This window comes from Callorhinchus milii, unplaced genomic scaffold (assembly GCF_018977255.1).
Source record: "Callorhinchus milii isolate IMCB2004 unplaced genomic scaffold, IMCB_Cmil_1.0 Scaffold2, whole genome shotgun sequence".
Taxonomy (NCBI): domain Eukaryota; kingdom Metazoa; phylum Chordata; class Chondrichthyes; order Chimaeriformes; family Callorhinchidae; genus Callorhinchus; species Callorhinchus milii.
In genome coordinates, this window is record NW_024704743.1 from 20,018,976 (window position 1) to 20,038,551 (window position 19,576).

A 19,576-nucleotide genomic window follows, 5' to 3' on the forward strand; every position below is an offset into this window, starting at 1 on the left:
CAGACTTTATTTCTTTTTTTAAAAAACTGAGCTATATATGTGCTTACAGCTTTATGAAATGCAAATTACATTTGTACGTGCATACATCTGATACATTCTGTGATGCATTTTTAATATGCACCAAATAGTTACAGAAATTATAGTTCTTCTGCAATTGTAGGACAATTGCAGCTTGTTCTTTCATCAACATTTTCATTTCTGCTGGCAAGAGTCATTTGGATCCTGCGTGTTAAGAGTTTTGAGATCTTTGTAAACTGTTCTTCTCACTTACCTGGCCTCATTCTGATACAAAACTCTGCTCTTTATTACTTGTTTGCCTTACATCTCGAGCGCTAAATACTTCCCTGATTGGAGTAGAGTAATTTGCTTCTGGATCTTGCACATTTCAATCTTGCTACCAGACTCCCCCCAAAAAGCATATTGCACATAACAGACCACCAGTTTTCAGACTGATTGCTACATTTATATCATTTACAGTCAAAATGGCAATAAACAAATACAATACAAGTAAGAAACAGATATGTCAGAAGAGATTTACACTAAAAAGCAAGCTAGAATTTTTAATGAGTTACTATGTATCCCTTTTGTGAATTGGTCACTGCTTTTAAATTCTCATGCCAGTCACAAAACTCTCCTTACAGATTTGGTGAATTAGTATTTTGTCTTTTTCTTAATTTGGGAATGAAGTTCCTTGTTTAACTTTAGATGAACAACTTCTCTTATACAATCCAATCAGCTCAAAGACTTGCCTGTGGAATGTCCATGGTTTACGAAAGGAATAAGGCTCAAAGGGCTCAGTACTAAAATAATGTGCCTGGGTTGAAAGAAAAAACAGGTACTTTATATCTAAAAAGAATAACAAACAGCAAGATTTGTTACATTGTCATCAAGATAGGGCCACGGTCATTATTAATGTCTTGACTTCACTGTACAACTTCTTAAAGGCAAATTCACATTCTCGTGCACCCCCACACATACAGACAAATCAGATAATGTTTTGCTCCACAATTTGCCTGCATTATGTATATAATATACCTATACCAATATTATTAAACTCCTGCTGACATCCACTTCATCTGTCCTCTTTTAACGTCATCAGTCTCCACAAGACAGTTAACAGAAACCTGGATAACATCAATAATAGTTGGCTTGTTGTTTTACCATGTTAATAAACCTGTGCATTGATCCATGGGGTGGGGTTACATGAGTTTTAACAAAACAACTTATCCATCGCGTCATGACACAAGAATGAATGGAACGGGTTACCAGAAAGGGTGGTTGAAGCCAGTATGCTGACTTCATTCAAAAAACAGCTGTATGCTGTGATGAGAAAATGGTCGTGTAGGGATTCTGGGAAGATGGGATCAAGTTGTCTGAAGGTTTCAAATTTATCTTGAACCATCAGATTGGGTTCAACAGAAGCAAGTTTCATATAGAAACACTACAACAACAACAAGATTACATTTGTATAGCGCCTTTCACGTCGGGAGGACTTCCCAAGCCGCTGGACAGAGTACAGTATTTCATACCTGAGGTGGGGTCAGGGGGAGGGAGAAGGGAGGGGAGGGGAAGGGGGGTGGCCGATGGCATGGTCGAGGAAGGTCTTGAGGCGGGACTTGAAGGAGGCTAAGGAGGTAGGGCGAAGCGGAGTGACTGGGGAATGGAATTCCAGAGGTTGGGGGCAGAGTGGCTGAAGGCTCTCCCGCCAATTGTGGGGCAGGTGGGTACATTACTATATTAGTGGAGCATAGCATGTTTTTGCTGTTTCACTTTAGCATCTGATGCCTCTGCAAGCCAAACCCACTCTTCACTACGAGGATCACTGCTCAGAGGTAGGTATTGAGATAAAAGTACAGATCTGTTCTAGCGCTGATTCAAACATCCGAGTATAAACTCAATTAACCATGTAGTCAATTATCTCCTTGAAAGAAACTACTGGAAAAATGAATAGTTACAATCAAGACTGAATGAATGTCCCAAGAATACGTCTCGGAATAGATATTACAGTACAATATCCCTCCAAAAAACAAAACAATAATAAATTGGTCATTTTCAATCCACGACTGTTTGTGGAACACTGCTCTGCGCAATTGGCTGCCGCATTTTGCCCACAAATATACAGTCAGTTCACTTTACAGCATATTCTGTGAAGTGCTTTGAGAGGTCTAGAAGACGTGATAAGCGCTATATCAAATGCAAGGATTATTCTATTATTATTAATATACGTTTACGTCATGCCTTTCATGTCAAGAGGACGTTTCAAAGCACTTATATTCATATATTCTTGGCGATGTCATTACACAGAGTAAACTTCTACATGTATGCAGATGACACACAAATCTACTTTGCCTCCTCCAGCTGCATCTCCAGGTCCGCCAATGTTCTATCAGCTTGTCTGGCAGACATCAGGCCCTGGGTGAGTGCAAACTTCCTGCAGCTGAACATGGACAAGACGGAAGCCATACTTCTTGGCTCCCATCAACATCTTCACTCCTGCGGATTTGAACTCCTAAATCTCCTCAGCCTCTTCCTTGGACTCACCGAAGCAGTGTGCAATCTAGACGTCCAGTTCAACCCCCAACTGGCCTTCCTCCCCCACATCCGGTTCCTGACCAGGACCGCCTTCCTCCACCTCCGCCACATTGCCCTCCTCTGACCGTATCCGACTCCAAACGCAGCCAAAGCCTTCGTGTATGAGTTTGTCACCTCCCACCTGGATTACTCAAACGCACTCCTCGCCGTTCTTCCCAGCTCCACTGTTCAAAAAAATCCAGCTCATACTGACCCAGACCAAACTCCGTACCCACATCTCACCAGTTCTGGCCAGACTCCACCGACTCCCCATGACCGAACAGATCAACTTCAAGATCTTCATACTCTTGTTCAAATCCCTTCACTCTCTGGCACCTCCCTACCTCGCCGACCTTCTCATTCCCCAATCCCCCACCTGTGGCCTCTACTTGATTGGCAATGGACTCCTGCTCATCCCTCACGAATTCAGCCACTATGCCCCAAAACTCTGGAACACTCTCCCTCAATCTCTCCGCCTTACCACCTCTCTCCCTTTTTTCAAGTTCCGCCTGAAAACCTTCCTTTTCGACCGTGCTTATGGTCACTTCACGCCCAACCAGCTCGGAGTCAGGATCCACCACTGTTAAGCACTCTGAGACCTTACCCTGCATGGAGGGCTCTGTATGAGTGCAAGTTGCTGTTGGAAAAGTCTGAGACTACAGGAATGTCATTTATGAAATGCAACTGGTAGAACTGAATACTGTACTGTATACTGACATTCTGAAATTGTGTTTGATTACCCAGGGAATCAGGAAAATTTCTTAAATATGTTCTTGCATGTTTCATCTCAGATTATTCAGAATTAAATACAGATTGTGAAAATATATAGAGTACAGGGGGACATTTGTCTTAGGCACCGGGAATCTTAAGATCTGCAACTTCCAAATCAATATTTCATTCAGCGTTGACACCAGACCAGTTTTGTACATTTCAAATTGATGCAAGGACACAATCCTCCACTGTGTACACTAAGTTCATTCTTACATTTGAATCCCCATAAAAAACACGAGGCTTTTTGCATGCAAGTATTTAATTCCTTGAATAAAATGGAATCTTATTATAACTCCCTCTTTCCTTGCTATTCTTGGATATCAAAGTTCAGTCAATTTGGATATAATTACATAAAGCCACAGAAATATACTGGCTCTTTCTGGGATGTCATATGAGCTCCTTTATTCTACCTCTCGTCTGAACACTGTAGCAACAGATGGGACAATTGCACTACTGTTTCTTCTCCATTTAATTTCTAAATAGACTGCGCCTCGATGAGTTTACGTTCTCATTTTACAAAGTACTTACTGTGAAATTAAATGGAAGTTCTAGATTCAGCATCTCATTCTCACCCAAACCAGTACCAAAACCCATGATTAACATTTCACACATCTTACTAAATAGTTAGTATAGATTTTTTAGATCAACAGGAAGCAAACTCTGCTAGCCAGACAGACAAGCCCAGCATAAGAATATTACATAACAATACATAATTATATAGTACACATCCAACCAGTTATTCAGATTCTTATCTGAAAAAAGAGAGACTTTAGTTCCTATTCACACAAGACCTTTGGACCAATTTACCAAGATGCTTTTTACACCCCAAACAGTATCCCAACACACAGTCTGGGATCTTGGCTCTTCACAATTTGCCTAATGCTCTCCCAAATTAGCAAGGTGCAACCCTCCAGGGAGAGTGCATTCCATTACAGACACAGAGACATGTCTACGTGGAGGTAGCAGATGTGGAATTCCTGTCTGTTTTCGATGCTCTTAAGCCCGGTGATAATTGTCCGCATGTGTCAGGCACCTGACTGATGAAAAAAAATGTCAAAGCAGCATGAGGCAGAAATGAACAAGAAAAAACAGATGAGCAGAGATGTTGGCTATGTTGCCAAATCAGTTGGGGTCAGACCCCACAAATCATAATCAAAACGTGTAGTGGTCTGGGCAAGCCACACCTGGCCACTGCGACATAAAAGAGCTGCACAGGCCCTTGGAGCAGTACACAGAACAATGAGGATGATCCCCAATGTTAGAGGAATGAGGTGTGAACAGTGACTAGACACCTAGAGCTCTTCGGTCTTCAAAGGAGAAATCTCAGAAAGAATTTGATAGAAGCTTTAAATGGGATTGTAAAAGTAAACCCAGAGCAATATTTTCCGAATGTACCGGGACATCAAATCAAGAGGACATAAGGCCAATTCCAATGAAGATACAATGATGCAGAGATGAGAGGGCAGTTGGGTGGGCCTTCCTGAAGGATAAAAGCAAAGGGCGATCTTAATCTGAACCTATTGTGAGATTAGCCCATTCAATACATTTTGTTTTAATTGAGATCTCATTGTTTTGTCAACAAGATTATTGTTTCTTGACTTTTGTTTAAAAATAATATCGACTATTCGATTACTTGCAACTTAACGTATTTGACTAGATGTCAGCATGACTCAGTTGGTAGTACCTCTCAGTCTGAACAGTGTGATTTCAAGCCCCATGTTGGGACTTCAAATTGACATATTCCAGGCTCACACTCCATTAGAGAGCTGGGGCTGCTCTGGTTTGTTAAGACGTGACATCTTTTAGATAAGAGATTAAACCAAGGTCTCCTCTGCCTGTTCAGATGGACTTTAAAGATCCGATTGACAATTCTTGCAAACAGAAGTGAATTTCTCCCGGCATCCTGGCCAACAATCCCCCAGATAAAATTATTCGCTACCGCATTTGCCTACAAAATAAACAATCACTCCACTTTACGGTAAGATTCTGTGAAGAGCTTTGAGAGCTCCTCCCAAAGTGAAAAGCACGATATCAAACGCAAAGGTTTTTTTTTCTGTTCATTTTTACCACCTCTGATCATCGGCATCCCAATTTCTTCTGTGGACGTTTACCAAAAGTTTCAGAGGTAGTCAAGATACAGTCAGGTTCTGCTGCTGGCAGCTTTAGCCTTCATGCCACTTAAGTGGCCTCACAATGCAACAAACACAGCTACAGCAGAAGGAGCAACATATGGGAACCAAATGGAGTCCAGTTGCTAAGGAAACACTTCGAGGATAATGCCCGCCACATTCAGTACACTTTATATTACTTTGTGGTGTGATTTTACGATTCCCATTTTTCTTCAATTCCTTACATTTCTAATCATCTTTTTACTATCCACTCATTATTATTATTAATTAATATTATTAGGATCATTATTGTTAATAACCAGAACGCAGACCATCCTCTCTGATTGCAGAATCCCCCTCATTACAGAACCGGGCTGAAAATCGTACTTTAAGCAGAAATTAGCAGTAAGAAACATGATGCTCATGACAGTCATGACACCGAGAGAAGTGAGAAAAAGAAGGCAGTACAACAGCAGTTTCCTTGGCAACAAGATGCCACTGATATTCCTTATGTTGGTTTTGCCACTGTTGTGATCAGTTTGCAGTTCTGTGAGTTTCATTTTTTTTCTAAACAAAACTTAATTGCGTAGCAGTGATGGTGAACTCAGAAGTAAATGCAGGAGAAAGGGAAAATGGAACCAGAAGACATGCGCGATGGTAAACAATTTCAAGCAGCTTCCAAAGAATAATAATAATAATAATCCTTGCTTTTGATATAGTGCTTTTCACGTCTCCTAGACATCTCAAAGCACTTCACAGAATATACTGTAAAGTGAATTGACTGTATATTTGTGGGCGAAATGCGGCAGCCAGTTGCGCACAACAGTGTCCCACAAACAGTCGTGGATTGAAGCGACCAATTTATTATTGTTTTCTTTTCTTGAGGGATTATTGTCAGGCCTGTGGAGTAAGGAAACTTGCCCAAGGTTTCGCCCTGCCGGGAATCGAACCCAGGTCTCTTGCTTGCGAGGCAAGTGCTCTAACCACTGAGCTGCAGGACTCCAAAATATGTATACCACATAAAATAATATCAACAAAGAAATCCAAAAAAGATAATTAGAAATATAAGTAAATACCATCTCTGCTTTCGTACTTCCCGCTTTGTCTCCCCAAAAGAAACAATAATTTTGCTTTTAACACACTACCAACTGCCACATAAAAAATAGCACAAGACTCTTTATTCTCAACATATATATTTTGTTTCGCCCACAAATATACAGTATATTCTGGGAAGATGTTTCGAAGACATGATAAGGCGCTATATCAAATGCAAGGATTATTAATATTATTATATAATCACTACACAGTAAATCCATTTACTAAAATCACTTTTTGACATCCCCTCCATGTGAAAGGTACTATATCAAATGTGAGGACTGTTGTCATTATTACCTTAGGACATTAAGTGTACAAAATATTCAAAGGATAGAGAACGGAAACCTAGAACAACACATTCAGATTTACATTGGAGAGACAAATGATGACAGTGGGTCTGGAATGATCTAGAAAGATCAAATCAGTGCACTCAAGAATTGTTTTCATCTCTCTTATGACACAGTGAACATTCTGAGCTACATTTCTACATAAACATCTCTCTAAATAGTTTAGGGAGGGGACAAAAGAGTTGAGCAGGCAACAAGATATCATTGCAAAAAGATACAGAATTTGTTTTAAGTTGCCATACACAAATATATTTAAATGGTAATCAACCCCACCTTTTAGGATCGTGGAAAAGCATGGATAGTAAATTCAACAGGAGCTCGTGTGCAACAATTTGTTACTTGCAAGGTTATTATTATTTATCAAAATGATGGGCCACTAGCCTTCTTCTGTGCTGTAAATTTCTATGGTCCTATAGTTCTAATACAGCACTGGGAGAGTACTGCAGATGTCCCATCAGACGTGCCATCCTTGATGAGACATTAAACCAAATACTGTTCAGGTGGACATTAAAGATCCCATGGCACTGCTCGAAAAGAAGAGGGTGTTCTCCTGGTGTTCTGCTCAAGACAGAACTGGTCATTCACGTCATGGCTGCTTGTGAGGCATTACTATGCACAAATTGTTTACTGAGTTTGCCTGCAGCAAGGAGTCACTACAGTACACCTGTGAAGCATTTGGAGACATTTTGACACCATATGCTATATCAAATACAAAGATTATCAGTTCTATTGCTTGCACCATCCCTCAAGGAAACAAATGTAATCCCTTGCAGAAGTGGTGTGATGTAAAACAATACAGCCCATGCAATATAAAAACTTTTACATGAGCAAAGCGTTTGTGCTTTGACTTGGAAGAGTAATGAAAGCTATTTAAAGTGTCAACAACATGTCCTGACTGGTCCAAAAGGCCACATCATTGTGGAACATTTCAGATTCTACGACAGTGCTGACTAAGAAAATAAATGCATAAATCAATGCCATCAATTTCTTAAGGCATAAATCAAGAAATATTAAATCAAGAAACATTTACTGTTCTACAGATAAGGTTCCAACGTTCCAGTATAGTTATCTCTGCGTTGTGTCCCATTCAAGCATAAAACATATAAACCAGACATTCAAAAAATGAACCTCCTTAAAGAGGTCTACAGCAATTATTACAGAGGCCCTTTCATCAATAAACAAGTTTGAAATTTCCCACAGGGCTGACTGTGCAGAATGCAGTAATTATCTTCTGGGAGACTAGAGATAGAAATAAACCAATTAAAATTTGAAGAAGAAATATTGATAGATTTGAGAGAATCAAACCTTATACATGGTAAGGTTTATGTCCTGGCACACTCTAGCTTCCTGAGCATTTGGAAAGCAGAAACATGAAAACATAAAAATTGACAGCGTAGAAGGAGACCATTTGGCCCATCAAGCCTGCACTGGCAGGGAGATTACTTCAATAACCCCATCCGCCTTATCCCCAAACCTCTTCAAGCTCCTCTCTCTCAAATGCCTGTCTACTTCCCTGATGAAATTTCCTGGGTATAATCCACCCTCCCCGATCCCGACCCCCAACACTGATTGTCCAGCACCTTGAGATGGCCTCCTGATGTGAAAGGTGCTATACAAATGTAATTTTGTTGTTGTTGTTGAAAGCTACAATGGTCTCCGCTTCCACCACCTTACGCGGCAGGGAGTTCCACATCCCAACAACTCGCTGGGTGAAAAAAAATCCTCCTAAATTCTCCTTTCGCTATTCGTGTGGCTATCTTATGACTATATTCCCCAGTTAATGACTCCCCTCTCAATGGAATTAACTTCTCTCAATTTACCCTAAGAAAACCCTTCATGATTTTGTGCACCTCAATCAGAAGCTCAACCCTCTCTGCTCCAGTGAAAACACGTCCAGCCTCTGCTCATAATAACTCGAGCCCTTCATCCCTGGAATCATTTTTGTAAACCTCCACTACACCTCCTCCAAGGCTCTAACATCTAACGTTTGTACAAATGAAACTAAATTATTGTCCAGATTATAATGAATACAAAATAAATGTTTTTTGTTGATTTTCTCTGGATTAAACTTTTGTTAATGTATCATTTACAGCACGTTTAGGGAATTGTTAAAAAAAGAGCTTTCTCAAAAATTCCGTACACGTGATGTAAACCATACATTAACAAAAGTTCTGTATTTCAAGAGCCTTGAGGTACAACAGATGTGTGCAATAAAACAATACCAAAAAAGAACTTGTACAAAAACCTGATATATTTGCAATTTGAAATACATACGTTATGTGTTACCCACTGAGGGTTTTTTTTGGGAGGGGGGTCGTGGGTTGGGCTAATATTTAACCTACTCCCTTTTGAAATTTCTGTGCGAAGAATCAGTAAAAAAAATCTAATTCAGAAAAGGTTTGTGTCTGTAAAAATGTAATGAGGTGTCAAGGGAGTTGCCATATCCCAGATTCTACGCAGCTAGACTTGGAACAGTACATTGAATGAAGCTCACCGACAATCTTTTGCCCTTCCCCCACTGAGAACAAAATTGTCGTTATGAGGAATCATCAGCATACCTTTTTATACAACATCACTTCAAAACTAGAGTTGCATTTATCTAGGGACATTTGCAGAAAATAGTATCATTTAACGAATCATTTTCTGTCAAAACCTTTCAAATGTGACACTACTATCAATCCCATATATATGATGGTGCAAGCTGAATAATCAGATATGTAGCAACCTTCACAGGACACTCAAAGGCATCATATCCAAACTTTGAATGTAATTTTCTTCATAAAGTCTGAAAATTCACTCAGTAACTAAATGCAACAATCAAAGTTTTGAATAAACTATGCACATTATACAGCATAAATAACTAACTCATTATAATTTTTACATTTTTGTGGAGTCCTGTAGCTCAGTGGTTAGAGCACTCGCCTCGCAAGCAAGAGACCTGGGTTCAATACCCGGCAGGGCAAAACCTTGGGCAAGTTTCTTTATTCTACACGCCTGATAATAATCCCTCAAGAAAAAGAAAAATAATAATAATAAATTGATCACTCAATCCACGACTGTTTGTGGGACACTGCTGTACGCAATTGGCTGCCGCATTTCGCCCACAAAGTATACAGTCAATTCACTTTACAGTATATTCTGAGAAGCGCATTGAGATGTCTCGAAGACGTGAAATATATCAAATGCAAGGATTATTATTATTACATCTTGTATCTTACAAGTGAAAGCTAATGTTCAATTTCTAATTCAAAGTAAATTATCCCCAAAGGGACAAACAAATGTCAAAAAAAAACATTTAAAAGAAAAAGAAATTATTATTGATCACCTTTAACATTAATCCATATGTTTCTTGCCACAAATGTTGGCAGCCAGTATCTGGTAAAACCCATTGGGATTCAAAATGGTATTCCTTTCTTGACCCACTTTAAGATAGCATATTCTAAATTTCAGTCACAAGTCAACCTACCAGCAATCAACCATGAGTCTTTTGATTTCTGGAATAAAACCTTAACTTGTGATCTTCTGCATGAGGCAATATTCTAACATTAGCATTGTTCTGAATCATTAGTCTGCATGAATGAAAAATACCAGTTGGTATTGTTACAGTAATCATCTGGAATTGTCAGCAAAATATTATCCTATTATCATGGAGGCCAGAAGCACCTAATATAATTGTGGCAATAAATCAACGAAAATTCCTGAACTAACTTATTGTATTGCTAATTCTGCAGATAAACACCTGCTATAACTAGATTTGGAACATATTGTACAATATTGGTGACATGTAAACGCTAATCATGCATAAATATATACTCTTCTGAGCTGTTTTGTTCTTGATTTGTGTTAATGATGTAATATGGTTAACAAAAACAAATTGAAAAAAGTAACTTTACATCTGAAAAGTAAAAGCTGACCAATTATTTTAATACATATTAAATCAAAATCTTTATTCAGCAAGCAGTGCCTGCCATACGTGCAAAAGATGCTTTCTGAAGTTATGTATATTTGGTGTTCAAGCGTGAACACTTGACAAGAGTTCAAAATGGTTGTGCATCGGATGTCAAGACAAAGACACATGGGAGATTCTCCATGCAGAGGTCCATTCTATTGTGGAATGAAGCATGCAAAATTTAAGCACCTCTATATTAGGATTTAACACCTTCCTTCCCTGACCTTACCTGCATCCAGCTATAAAATGCATCTTTGGAGGTCTGTGACTGAGTCTCTAGCTTTCATATAGGTCAGGGAATGTATGAAACAAGGAAATTGTCAGCAGAGAAAAAAAGGGACTGGGGGCGTACATACATTGTGCATTGCAGAACATTTTAGGCCATTCTCTTGGATTATTTTAAAATTTATATCACATAAAGAGGCCCAGCAGCTAAGCTGATGCAGTTGTTTCGTCTTCCACTGGAGCTAGATACACAAATCACAATTCCCTGCTCTTTCCCATTACCCTGTTATGTTGTTTTATCTTTGAAAACCTAACCGATTTCCTTTTTAAATCTTACGGCCTTGGTGTCAATAACCACTCGGAATAAAGTGTTTCGCGCTCCAATCACCCTTTGAACGAAAATGTCTAACCTCCGTTTAATTTAAACGACAATCCTGAATTTATGCCTCCTTATTTCCAATTCACCAATCAGTAGGAACAACCTCAGACCCTTTTATAACTTTGAAGGCATCCACTAAATCCCCTCCTGACCTTGTCAGCCCCGATTTTGCAAATGTTTCATTGTAGCTATAACTCTTCACACCATCATCAGTGTGAACCTACAATGGTACCCTCTGGTGACCTTTATGTCCTCATTAATTACTAATCAACTAAAAGGATAATGCATTTCAACTCACTCAACGTAACAGAAACTCTTGTTTCTGCATACTATATAACTGTATTCTTGAGACTGTGAATCAATCTCTTGATGGAACTGTACATCTATATTCTGAAAATACTCCTCCAAAATGCTAAAAAAAAATATTAATAAGAATCCTAAAAGTGTTGGATATTAAATACCGCACCATACACCCCAGACTCAAGAGACCCCAAATTAATTCTGTAACATAAGCTCTGCACATTGCATTTCTGACTCAATGGAAGTTTAGAAATTTACACATTTGTACGTTTCTCCATCCTTCAGCACAAGTCATAAGCGACATAATAACTGTAAATGTGCTCCTAAAAATACTGTTGCATCAGACTTGATATCATGAAAACTGCCACACCTGTAGAACCGCAAATGAGGAGCTCATGTTTATTTAACTTTAGGTATACAAAGAGATGCTGCAACAACACTGCGGAATTATTCCAGGCATCAATAATTCCAACATAAATGTCAATTATTTTTAAACCAACGTGCCAGCTGCCTCTTCAGATGAATATTAAACGTTCCATGGCACTATTCGAAAAGAGAAGGGAGTTTCTCCTGGTGTCCTGGCCAACAATCCCTCCAAGAGAAGTAGTCATTCACTCCATGGCTGTTTGTGACACATTGCTGTGCACAAAATTGGTTGCTACTTTGGCCCACAAACACACATGTACTCCACTTTACAATATATCCTGTGAAGTGCTTTGGGACATTCTGCTGATGTGAAAGGCACTATACCCAAATGCACATTTTTTTAAAATTCTGTTGCCCTCCTCCCTTCTCAGTTTACAAAATAATGCGTCTTTAATAGCCAGTTTTGTCCAAGGATGTTCAATTTGCCCTGAGAAAACACTGGAATTTTTCCAATAATTTTAAACGCAACCTTTTTTTAAAAAAACTTCATGGTTTGAAATTCCAATGCCCCTTGAACATCTCAAATTTATATTGGTGAATCAGTTAAGGAAGAAACAGTTCAGATGCTAACAAAGTATTAGGTCAATTAACTGAAAAGGAGTTTGGTTTGAGGAATATCCAGCAGTTTGGGAACTTTCCAAATATTAACAAGTACACCAGACATTGTTAACTAAAACATATACTCTGCCTCAAACAGAAACACTGATGACTGGATTAACAACAAAAAATGGTGCATCTGCTGCAACATTAAAAATAAGTTTAAAACTCCAATACCATTTGTACTCCACAGTGACACTCTCAGTCAGTCAAGGAACTGCAATGTGATTTCAGAAGCTCCCAATGCTGCAGTTCATTAAGTGACCAAGCAATTCTGATAAAGAACAAGTATTGCTGTTGAGAAGCAGCAAAGAGCTGGAAGGATGGAAAAATAGAGCAGATGAGAAATGGGGGAGGGTGGAGTTAGCAAAATTAATACCAATGAATAATAATCCTTGCATTTGATTTGCGCATTTCACATCGGGAGGAAAGTCAACACATTTCACAGAATCTAGTGTAAAAGTGAACCCATTGTATTTTTGTAGGTGAACACAGCAGGCAAATTGCGCACAGCTAACATCCATGAAGAAACAGAAATATTTTGTCCCAGAAACATTTGTGAAGTGAATAACTAATTTTAATTTGAGGATTGTTGGTCAGGGCACCAGGAAAATTTATCTTCTCTTTTCGAATAGTGCCATGGGATCTTTAACATCCACCTGTACAGGCAGACGGGACCTCCGTTTAAGGTCTCATTCAAAGGACGGCACGTCCAACATTGCAGCACACCCCAATCACTGTATTGGCGGGTCAACCTAGAGTCAGCCAAAGTGACTTCAGAGATTGATGTTACAAAAATTACCAAAACATAGGAGAAGAATTTTTTTATAGATTGTTTAAAAGGCTAGATTTTGCAAAAAAATGTTAAATATATAAAATTATTCTCAATGCTCCCTGGCTCCCTCAGTTGATAATCCTCTCTTTTCCCAAGAGGATGCCAATTTGCTCCTGGGATTAATTGATCTTGGAAATTCTTATCATTTTAAAACTGATTTTTTTGTGTACATTTGTTCATTCGCCTTTGGTTACAGTCATATCAATGTTATACTATTGGAGAGACTGAGAAATTACATTACCGCTAACATTTTCACCTCGAATACCATTTTATGGGTATCAACCATCCTCCATAACCCTTCCCAAAATCAGTGTTCAAGTATTAACCATTGTGTTATTATTACATGTCATTCAATTATGAGGGGCATCCCAGTAAGAGCCCAATCCTATTCTCATGATACTCATGCACTTTCCAAAAGGGGTCTCTGGACAGCAATCAGGAATGAAAATCTAGCTCATTTTTCCCCTCGCTAGATGAGAGGCATTAAAATCGACTCTGACGACCCCACAAAACAACTCTGTGTGGCTCCGTTGTCAGTGCATTTATCAATTGAGAGATTAGCAAACTAATTTGGTATTCCCCCGGCAAACGTGGAGGGTCTGTTCAGTTTGCAATGAGATTTGGCTGCGTCTGTAACGAACATCATGAAATTGCATGTAAACTTTTTGTCGTGTTTATCCGACAGTTTCTTTTCACAGAACTCAAATGTTGACTAAAAGGAAGGCTGGAGTCCTTTCTTCAAAGTATATTTTAAGTGCTCATTCTTATTTTTATTCAAATTATAAATAACACTTTTGTTGGAGTTTGAGCACCCAGTATCAAGTACTCACAGTCCATATTCAGTGTGGTTAGACACCGACTGGCTCCAACTAGTGTACATTTTTCTGAGTCTTCACAAGCCATTCTTATTGGCCACTTTTTTGTGTCAATTAGTTTTGTAATTTTGAGTGGTGCAATTAAACCTACTGTAAACTAAATGTAGACCACATTTCATGGAAACATGAAAGAAATGCAGAAAAATTATAAACTTTCATCCCAGAAGATTGTGGGTTCAAGCCCCATATCAGAACATTGAGACTGACTGGAATGTCCTCCCAACGTGAAAGGCACTTTACAAATGTAATTTTGTTGTTGTTGCTAACTCACTAATACAGTGCAAGGGGAGCATACTTCGAGGCCTCCTCGCCCTGTACAGGTGGGTGATAAAGATCCCATGGCACTATTCAAAAAGAGAAGTGGGTATCTCCTTGCGTCCTGGCCAACAATCCCCCAGATAAAATCAAATCATTAACTTCACAGCTGTTTGTGGGACACTGCCTTGAGCAAATTGGCTAGCTACAAAATATACAATCACTAAACTCTACAGTGAAACCTGTGAAGCACTTCAGTTGAAACATTTTCACGACCTGCTAAGGCATTATATCAAATGCACAGATTATTATTATTAATATCATCCTATCAATTTGGGCTGAATCCTAACCTAGAAAGCTTAGAGGTGAAAGCACAGCTGATCCACTCAGCCACAGTTTAATTTTTTTCACAAAAGAAATCAGAAAGGTTATTCAGTGAAAGCTGAGAATGATCTGTGACTTAATGGGACAAAGCGAGAGAACAGAAAGCAAGCATACAATCAAATCAACAGATTTAACATAGTCACAGAAAAAGGCACATTTGTAACAACTTCGAATGATACCAAATTAGATCAAATTTCAAGAGACTCACTTTCATTGCCAAGCTGCTCAGTTATAGAAGAGTCTCTTTTATCACACATTACTGGGAACAAGAAAGACTTGAGTACTTCTTTTGCTCTGGCGAGTTAATTCTGGAATTTAATTTTACTGTGGTGCTAGTTGTAACAATTACTTCCATAGTCTTACTGCTAACCAATCCTCATCAATCAACACAGGAAAAAAAACAAGAAATATTCTGAATTGAAATTGACACATTCCTTTCTATTCCCATGTGCCCATGTGTCAGACAAAATAATTAGAATTACAGATAGGATAATAGGAAAGTACAGAACTGGAAAACATTGTTTAGTCAGTGTTTTGATGAGTACTGTTAACTATGAAACTTCAATTTATTATACTTATTATTGATAATCACTTGTAATCTACTCTAGCTTTGTTTTTTTAAAAATGCTTCTCAAATTTATAATAAAAATGCTCGTAATTGAAAAATTAAAAAAAACTGTACCTTACAGACATCACCAGCTACACAGGCATGTAGCTCCTATGTAAACGATGAAAAACAAATTCTGAGTGGAGTACAACCTCAGTTTACTGGGCAATGTTAACTCAATTTGTTTCCCAAGTGTCGCCACTTGAAATTAATGACAGGACAGTGTTATTTGTAAGAGAGCACAATGCCAAGATTGCTTTTCTGTTGTACATCGTGGGTCGTACACCAACCAGGTTTACTTACGCATTGCAATAGGGTTTCTTTTCGTATCCCTTATATGTCTTCATATTTAAGGTCATTCTGCAGATCTCGCAGTGGAAACATGATTTGTGCCAGTACTATAAAAACAAAATTGCAGGACCATTCTTTATCAACCGATTTGCCCTGTTACCAAGACAATATTACTACAAGATAACTCGGATAAAAAAAACATTTTAATCGTCTTAACCACAGGCTCGCTGAAAACAGCCTCAAACACACATACTCTATCTCACAGGTGTTTGTTGCAAATCTAAATCGTTTTCCTTATCAACATATCAGTGTGTGTAAAAAAAATTCTGCGTCAATAACTTATGGGTCGTGGACATAAATGCAACTGGCAAAGGAAGGTTTCTTTTAAGGCATAGGTTTGAAAAAGAAACACATAGCCAGTGAATGCAAAAAAAAAAAGAAGCAAGTAGAAATATTGTAGAGCAGGGTCTAGAACCACTTTTAAAAGGCAGGCAGACAGGCAGACAGTGAGTGCACTGTTTGCTTTCCCAGAGGTTGGCAGACTCAGGTGTAGCCACAGTCACTGTCACTGACAGATCTGTCAGCAGGAAAGGCGTTCGGTCAAAGGCTTTGCATCATTTGGCAATGCGTCATATGCTGAACAAATACAAAACCCTTTCCTTCCCAGCCTCAGCCTCTCATCCCAGCCTCAGCCTCGCATCCCAGCCTCAGCCTCTCATCCCAGCCTCAGCCTCGCATCCCAGCCTCAGCCTCTCATCCCAGCCTCAGCCTCTCATCCCAGCCTCAGCCTCTCATCCCAGCCTCAGCCTCTCATCCCAGCCTCAGCCTCGCATCCCAGCCTCTCATCCCAGCCTCAGCCTCTCATCCCAGCCTCAGCCTCTCATCCCAGCCTCAGCCTCTCATCCCAGCCTCAGCCTCTCATCCCAGCCTCAGTCTCTCATCCCAGCCTCAGCCTCTCATCCCAGCCTCAGCCTCTCATCCCAGCCTCAGCCTCTCATCCCAGCCTCAGCCTCTCATCCCAGCCTCAGCCTCTCATCCCAGCCTCAGCCTCTCATCCCAGCCTCAGCCTCTCATCCCAGCCTCAGCCTCTCATCCCAGCCTCAGCCTCTCATCCCAGCCTCAGCCTCTCATCCCAGCCTCAGCCTCGCATCCCAGCCTCAGCCTCTCATCCCAGCCTCAGCCTCTCATCCCAGCCTCCGCCTCGCATCCCAGCCTCCGCCTCCTCGGTGTCTGCATGAACACTTTGGCTGAGCCGCGAACCGAAAGGTTGCATTTCCCAGCACGGTTTCACCCCTCACTGCCCCCCACCCCCTCACACACACACAGCCACACACACACACACACAGTCTCACACACACAGCCACACACACACACAGTCACACACACACACGCCCAGTCACACACACACACAGCCACACACACACACAGCCACACACACACACAGTCACACACACACACCCAGTCACATACACACACAGCCACACACACACACACACACAGTCACACACACACACCCAGTCACATACACACACAGCCACACACACACACAGCCACACACACACAGTCACACACACACAGTCACACACACACACACACAGTCACACACACAGTCACACACACACGCCCAGTCACACAAAAAAAACAGTCACACACACACAGTCACACACACACAGTCACACACACACACAGTCACACACACACACACACAGCCACACACACACACACACAGTCACACACACACACGCCCACACACACACACACAGTCACACACACACACAGCCACACACACACACAGTCACACACACACAGTCACACACACACAGTCACACACACACACGCCCAGTCACACACACACACAGCCACACACACACACAGTCACACACACACAGTCACACACACACAGTCACACACACACTCAGACACACACACACACAGCCACACACACGCAGTCACACACACAGCCACACACACGCAGTCACACACACAGCCACACACACGCAGTCACTCACTCGCTCTCATCTTAACACTTTCTGCTCTCGGGGACGGGCGATGAGCTTCAACGCGTAAAACCGCAGTGACCGCGATGCGCCGCCGCCGACCGCCGCCTCCCGCACACTCCGGCAATGGGAGAAGCTGCAGCTGGAGCTGCTGCTGGAGGTGTGGGCACAGCTGCTGGTGCTGCTGGAGGTGGAGGTGGTGCAGCTGCTGGAGGTGGAGGTGGTGGATTAGGGTCAGGTTTAGGTGCAGGTTCGAGGGTAGAAGAAAAACCGATTACCTTGTCCAAGCAGTTGACTTTCTCGGTGGGATAGACGATTTTCCCGCAGCGCGCACACAGCGGATTCATTTTCTCGCAGCGGGGCGGCGGGTCCCGAGCTGCCGGGCAACGATCCGGGAGGGCTACTGCCGTGCAGCGCGGGGGCTGCGGGGTGTCTGTGTGGTGTGGTGCGTGTGTGGGGCTGTGTGTCTGTGTGGTGTGTGTGTGTGTGTGGCTGTCTGTGTCTGTGAGTCTGTGTCTGTGTAGCTGTCTGTGTCTGTGTGGTGTGTGTGTCTGTGGGGCTGTGTGTGGGGCTGTGTCTGTATGTGGGGCTGTGTGTGTGGCTGTGGCTGTGTGTGTCTGTGGCTGTCTGTCTGTGTGGTGTGTGTGTGTGTGTGGCTGTCTGTGTCTGTGTAGCTGTCTGTCTGTGTGGTGTGTGTGTCTGTGGGGCTGTGTCTGTATGTGGGTCTGTGTGTGTGGCTGTGTCTGTGTGTGTGTCTGTGTGGTGTGTATGTCTGTGTCTGTGTGTGGGGCTGTGTGTCTGTGGGGCTGTGTGTGTCTGTGTGGTGTGTGTGTCTGTGTGGTGTGTATGTCTGTGTCTGTGTGGGGGGCTGTGTCTATGGCTGTGTCTGTGGGGCTGTGTATGTCTGTGTGTGTCTGTGGGGCTGTGTGGTGTGTGTGTCTGTGTGTGTCTATGGCTGTGTCTGTGTGTGGGGCTGTGTGTGTCTGTGTGGTGTGTGTGTGTGTCTGTGGCTGTGCTGAGTGCACGCGCGGGCTCCGGAGATTCTCGCCCCCCCCCCACTCCTCGCGGGAGCGCGTGCACGAGGACAGGGAGGGAGGGGGTTGGTGCACGCGCGCCGCGCCCGCCTCCTGATTCGCTCCGCCTCCCCGCATCCCCCCCCGTGCGCGCGCCCGCGGTCCAACCAATCCTCCCACACACTCCCATTGCAAACACTCACTCTCTCACACTCACTCTCACTAACTCACATTCTCACTAACTCACACATTCACTCTCTCACTAACTCACACTCTCACTAACTCACACTCTCACTAACTCACACTCTAACTCACACTCTCACTAACTCACACTAACTCACACTCTCACTAACTCACACTAACTCACACTCTCACTAACTCACACTAACTCACACTCTCACTAACTCACACTCTCACTAACTCACACTAACTCACACTCTCACTAACTCACACTAACTCACACTCTCACTAACTCACACTAACTCACACTCTAACTCACACTCTCACTAACTCACACTAACTCACACTCTCACTAACTCACACTCTCACTA

General features: G+C 41.5%; 1 protein-coding gene across 2 annotated transcripts in view; it reads right to left on the minus strand.

Annotated features, from left to right (window-relative positions):
• The window catches only part of LOC103176291 (LIM zinc-binding domain-containing Nebulette), a 187,034-nt gene extending 168,556 nt beyond the window's left edge, over nt 1-18,478 (minus strand). For both annotated transcript variants that reach the window (XM_007889745.2, XM_007889744.2), the window contains exons 1-2: nt 18,291-18,478; nt 16,028-16,122 (exon numbers count right to left, since the gene is read on the minus strand). In XM_007889745.2, the coding sequence (XP_007887936.1) occupies nt 16,028-16,122; nt 18,291-18,359 (164 nt within the window). In that variant the 5' untranslated portion in view covers nt 18,360-18,478. The remainder of the gene's footprint in view (nt 1-16,027; nt 16,123-18,290) is intronic.
• Between the last annotated feature and the right edge of the window lie 1,098 nt (nt 18,479-19,576).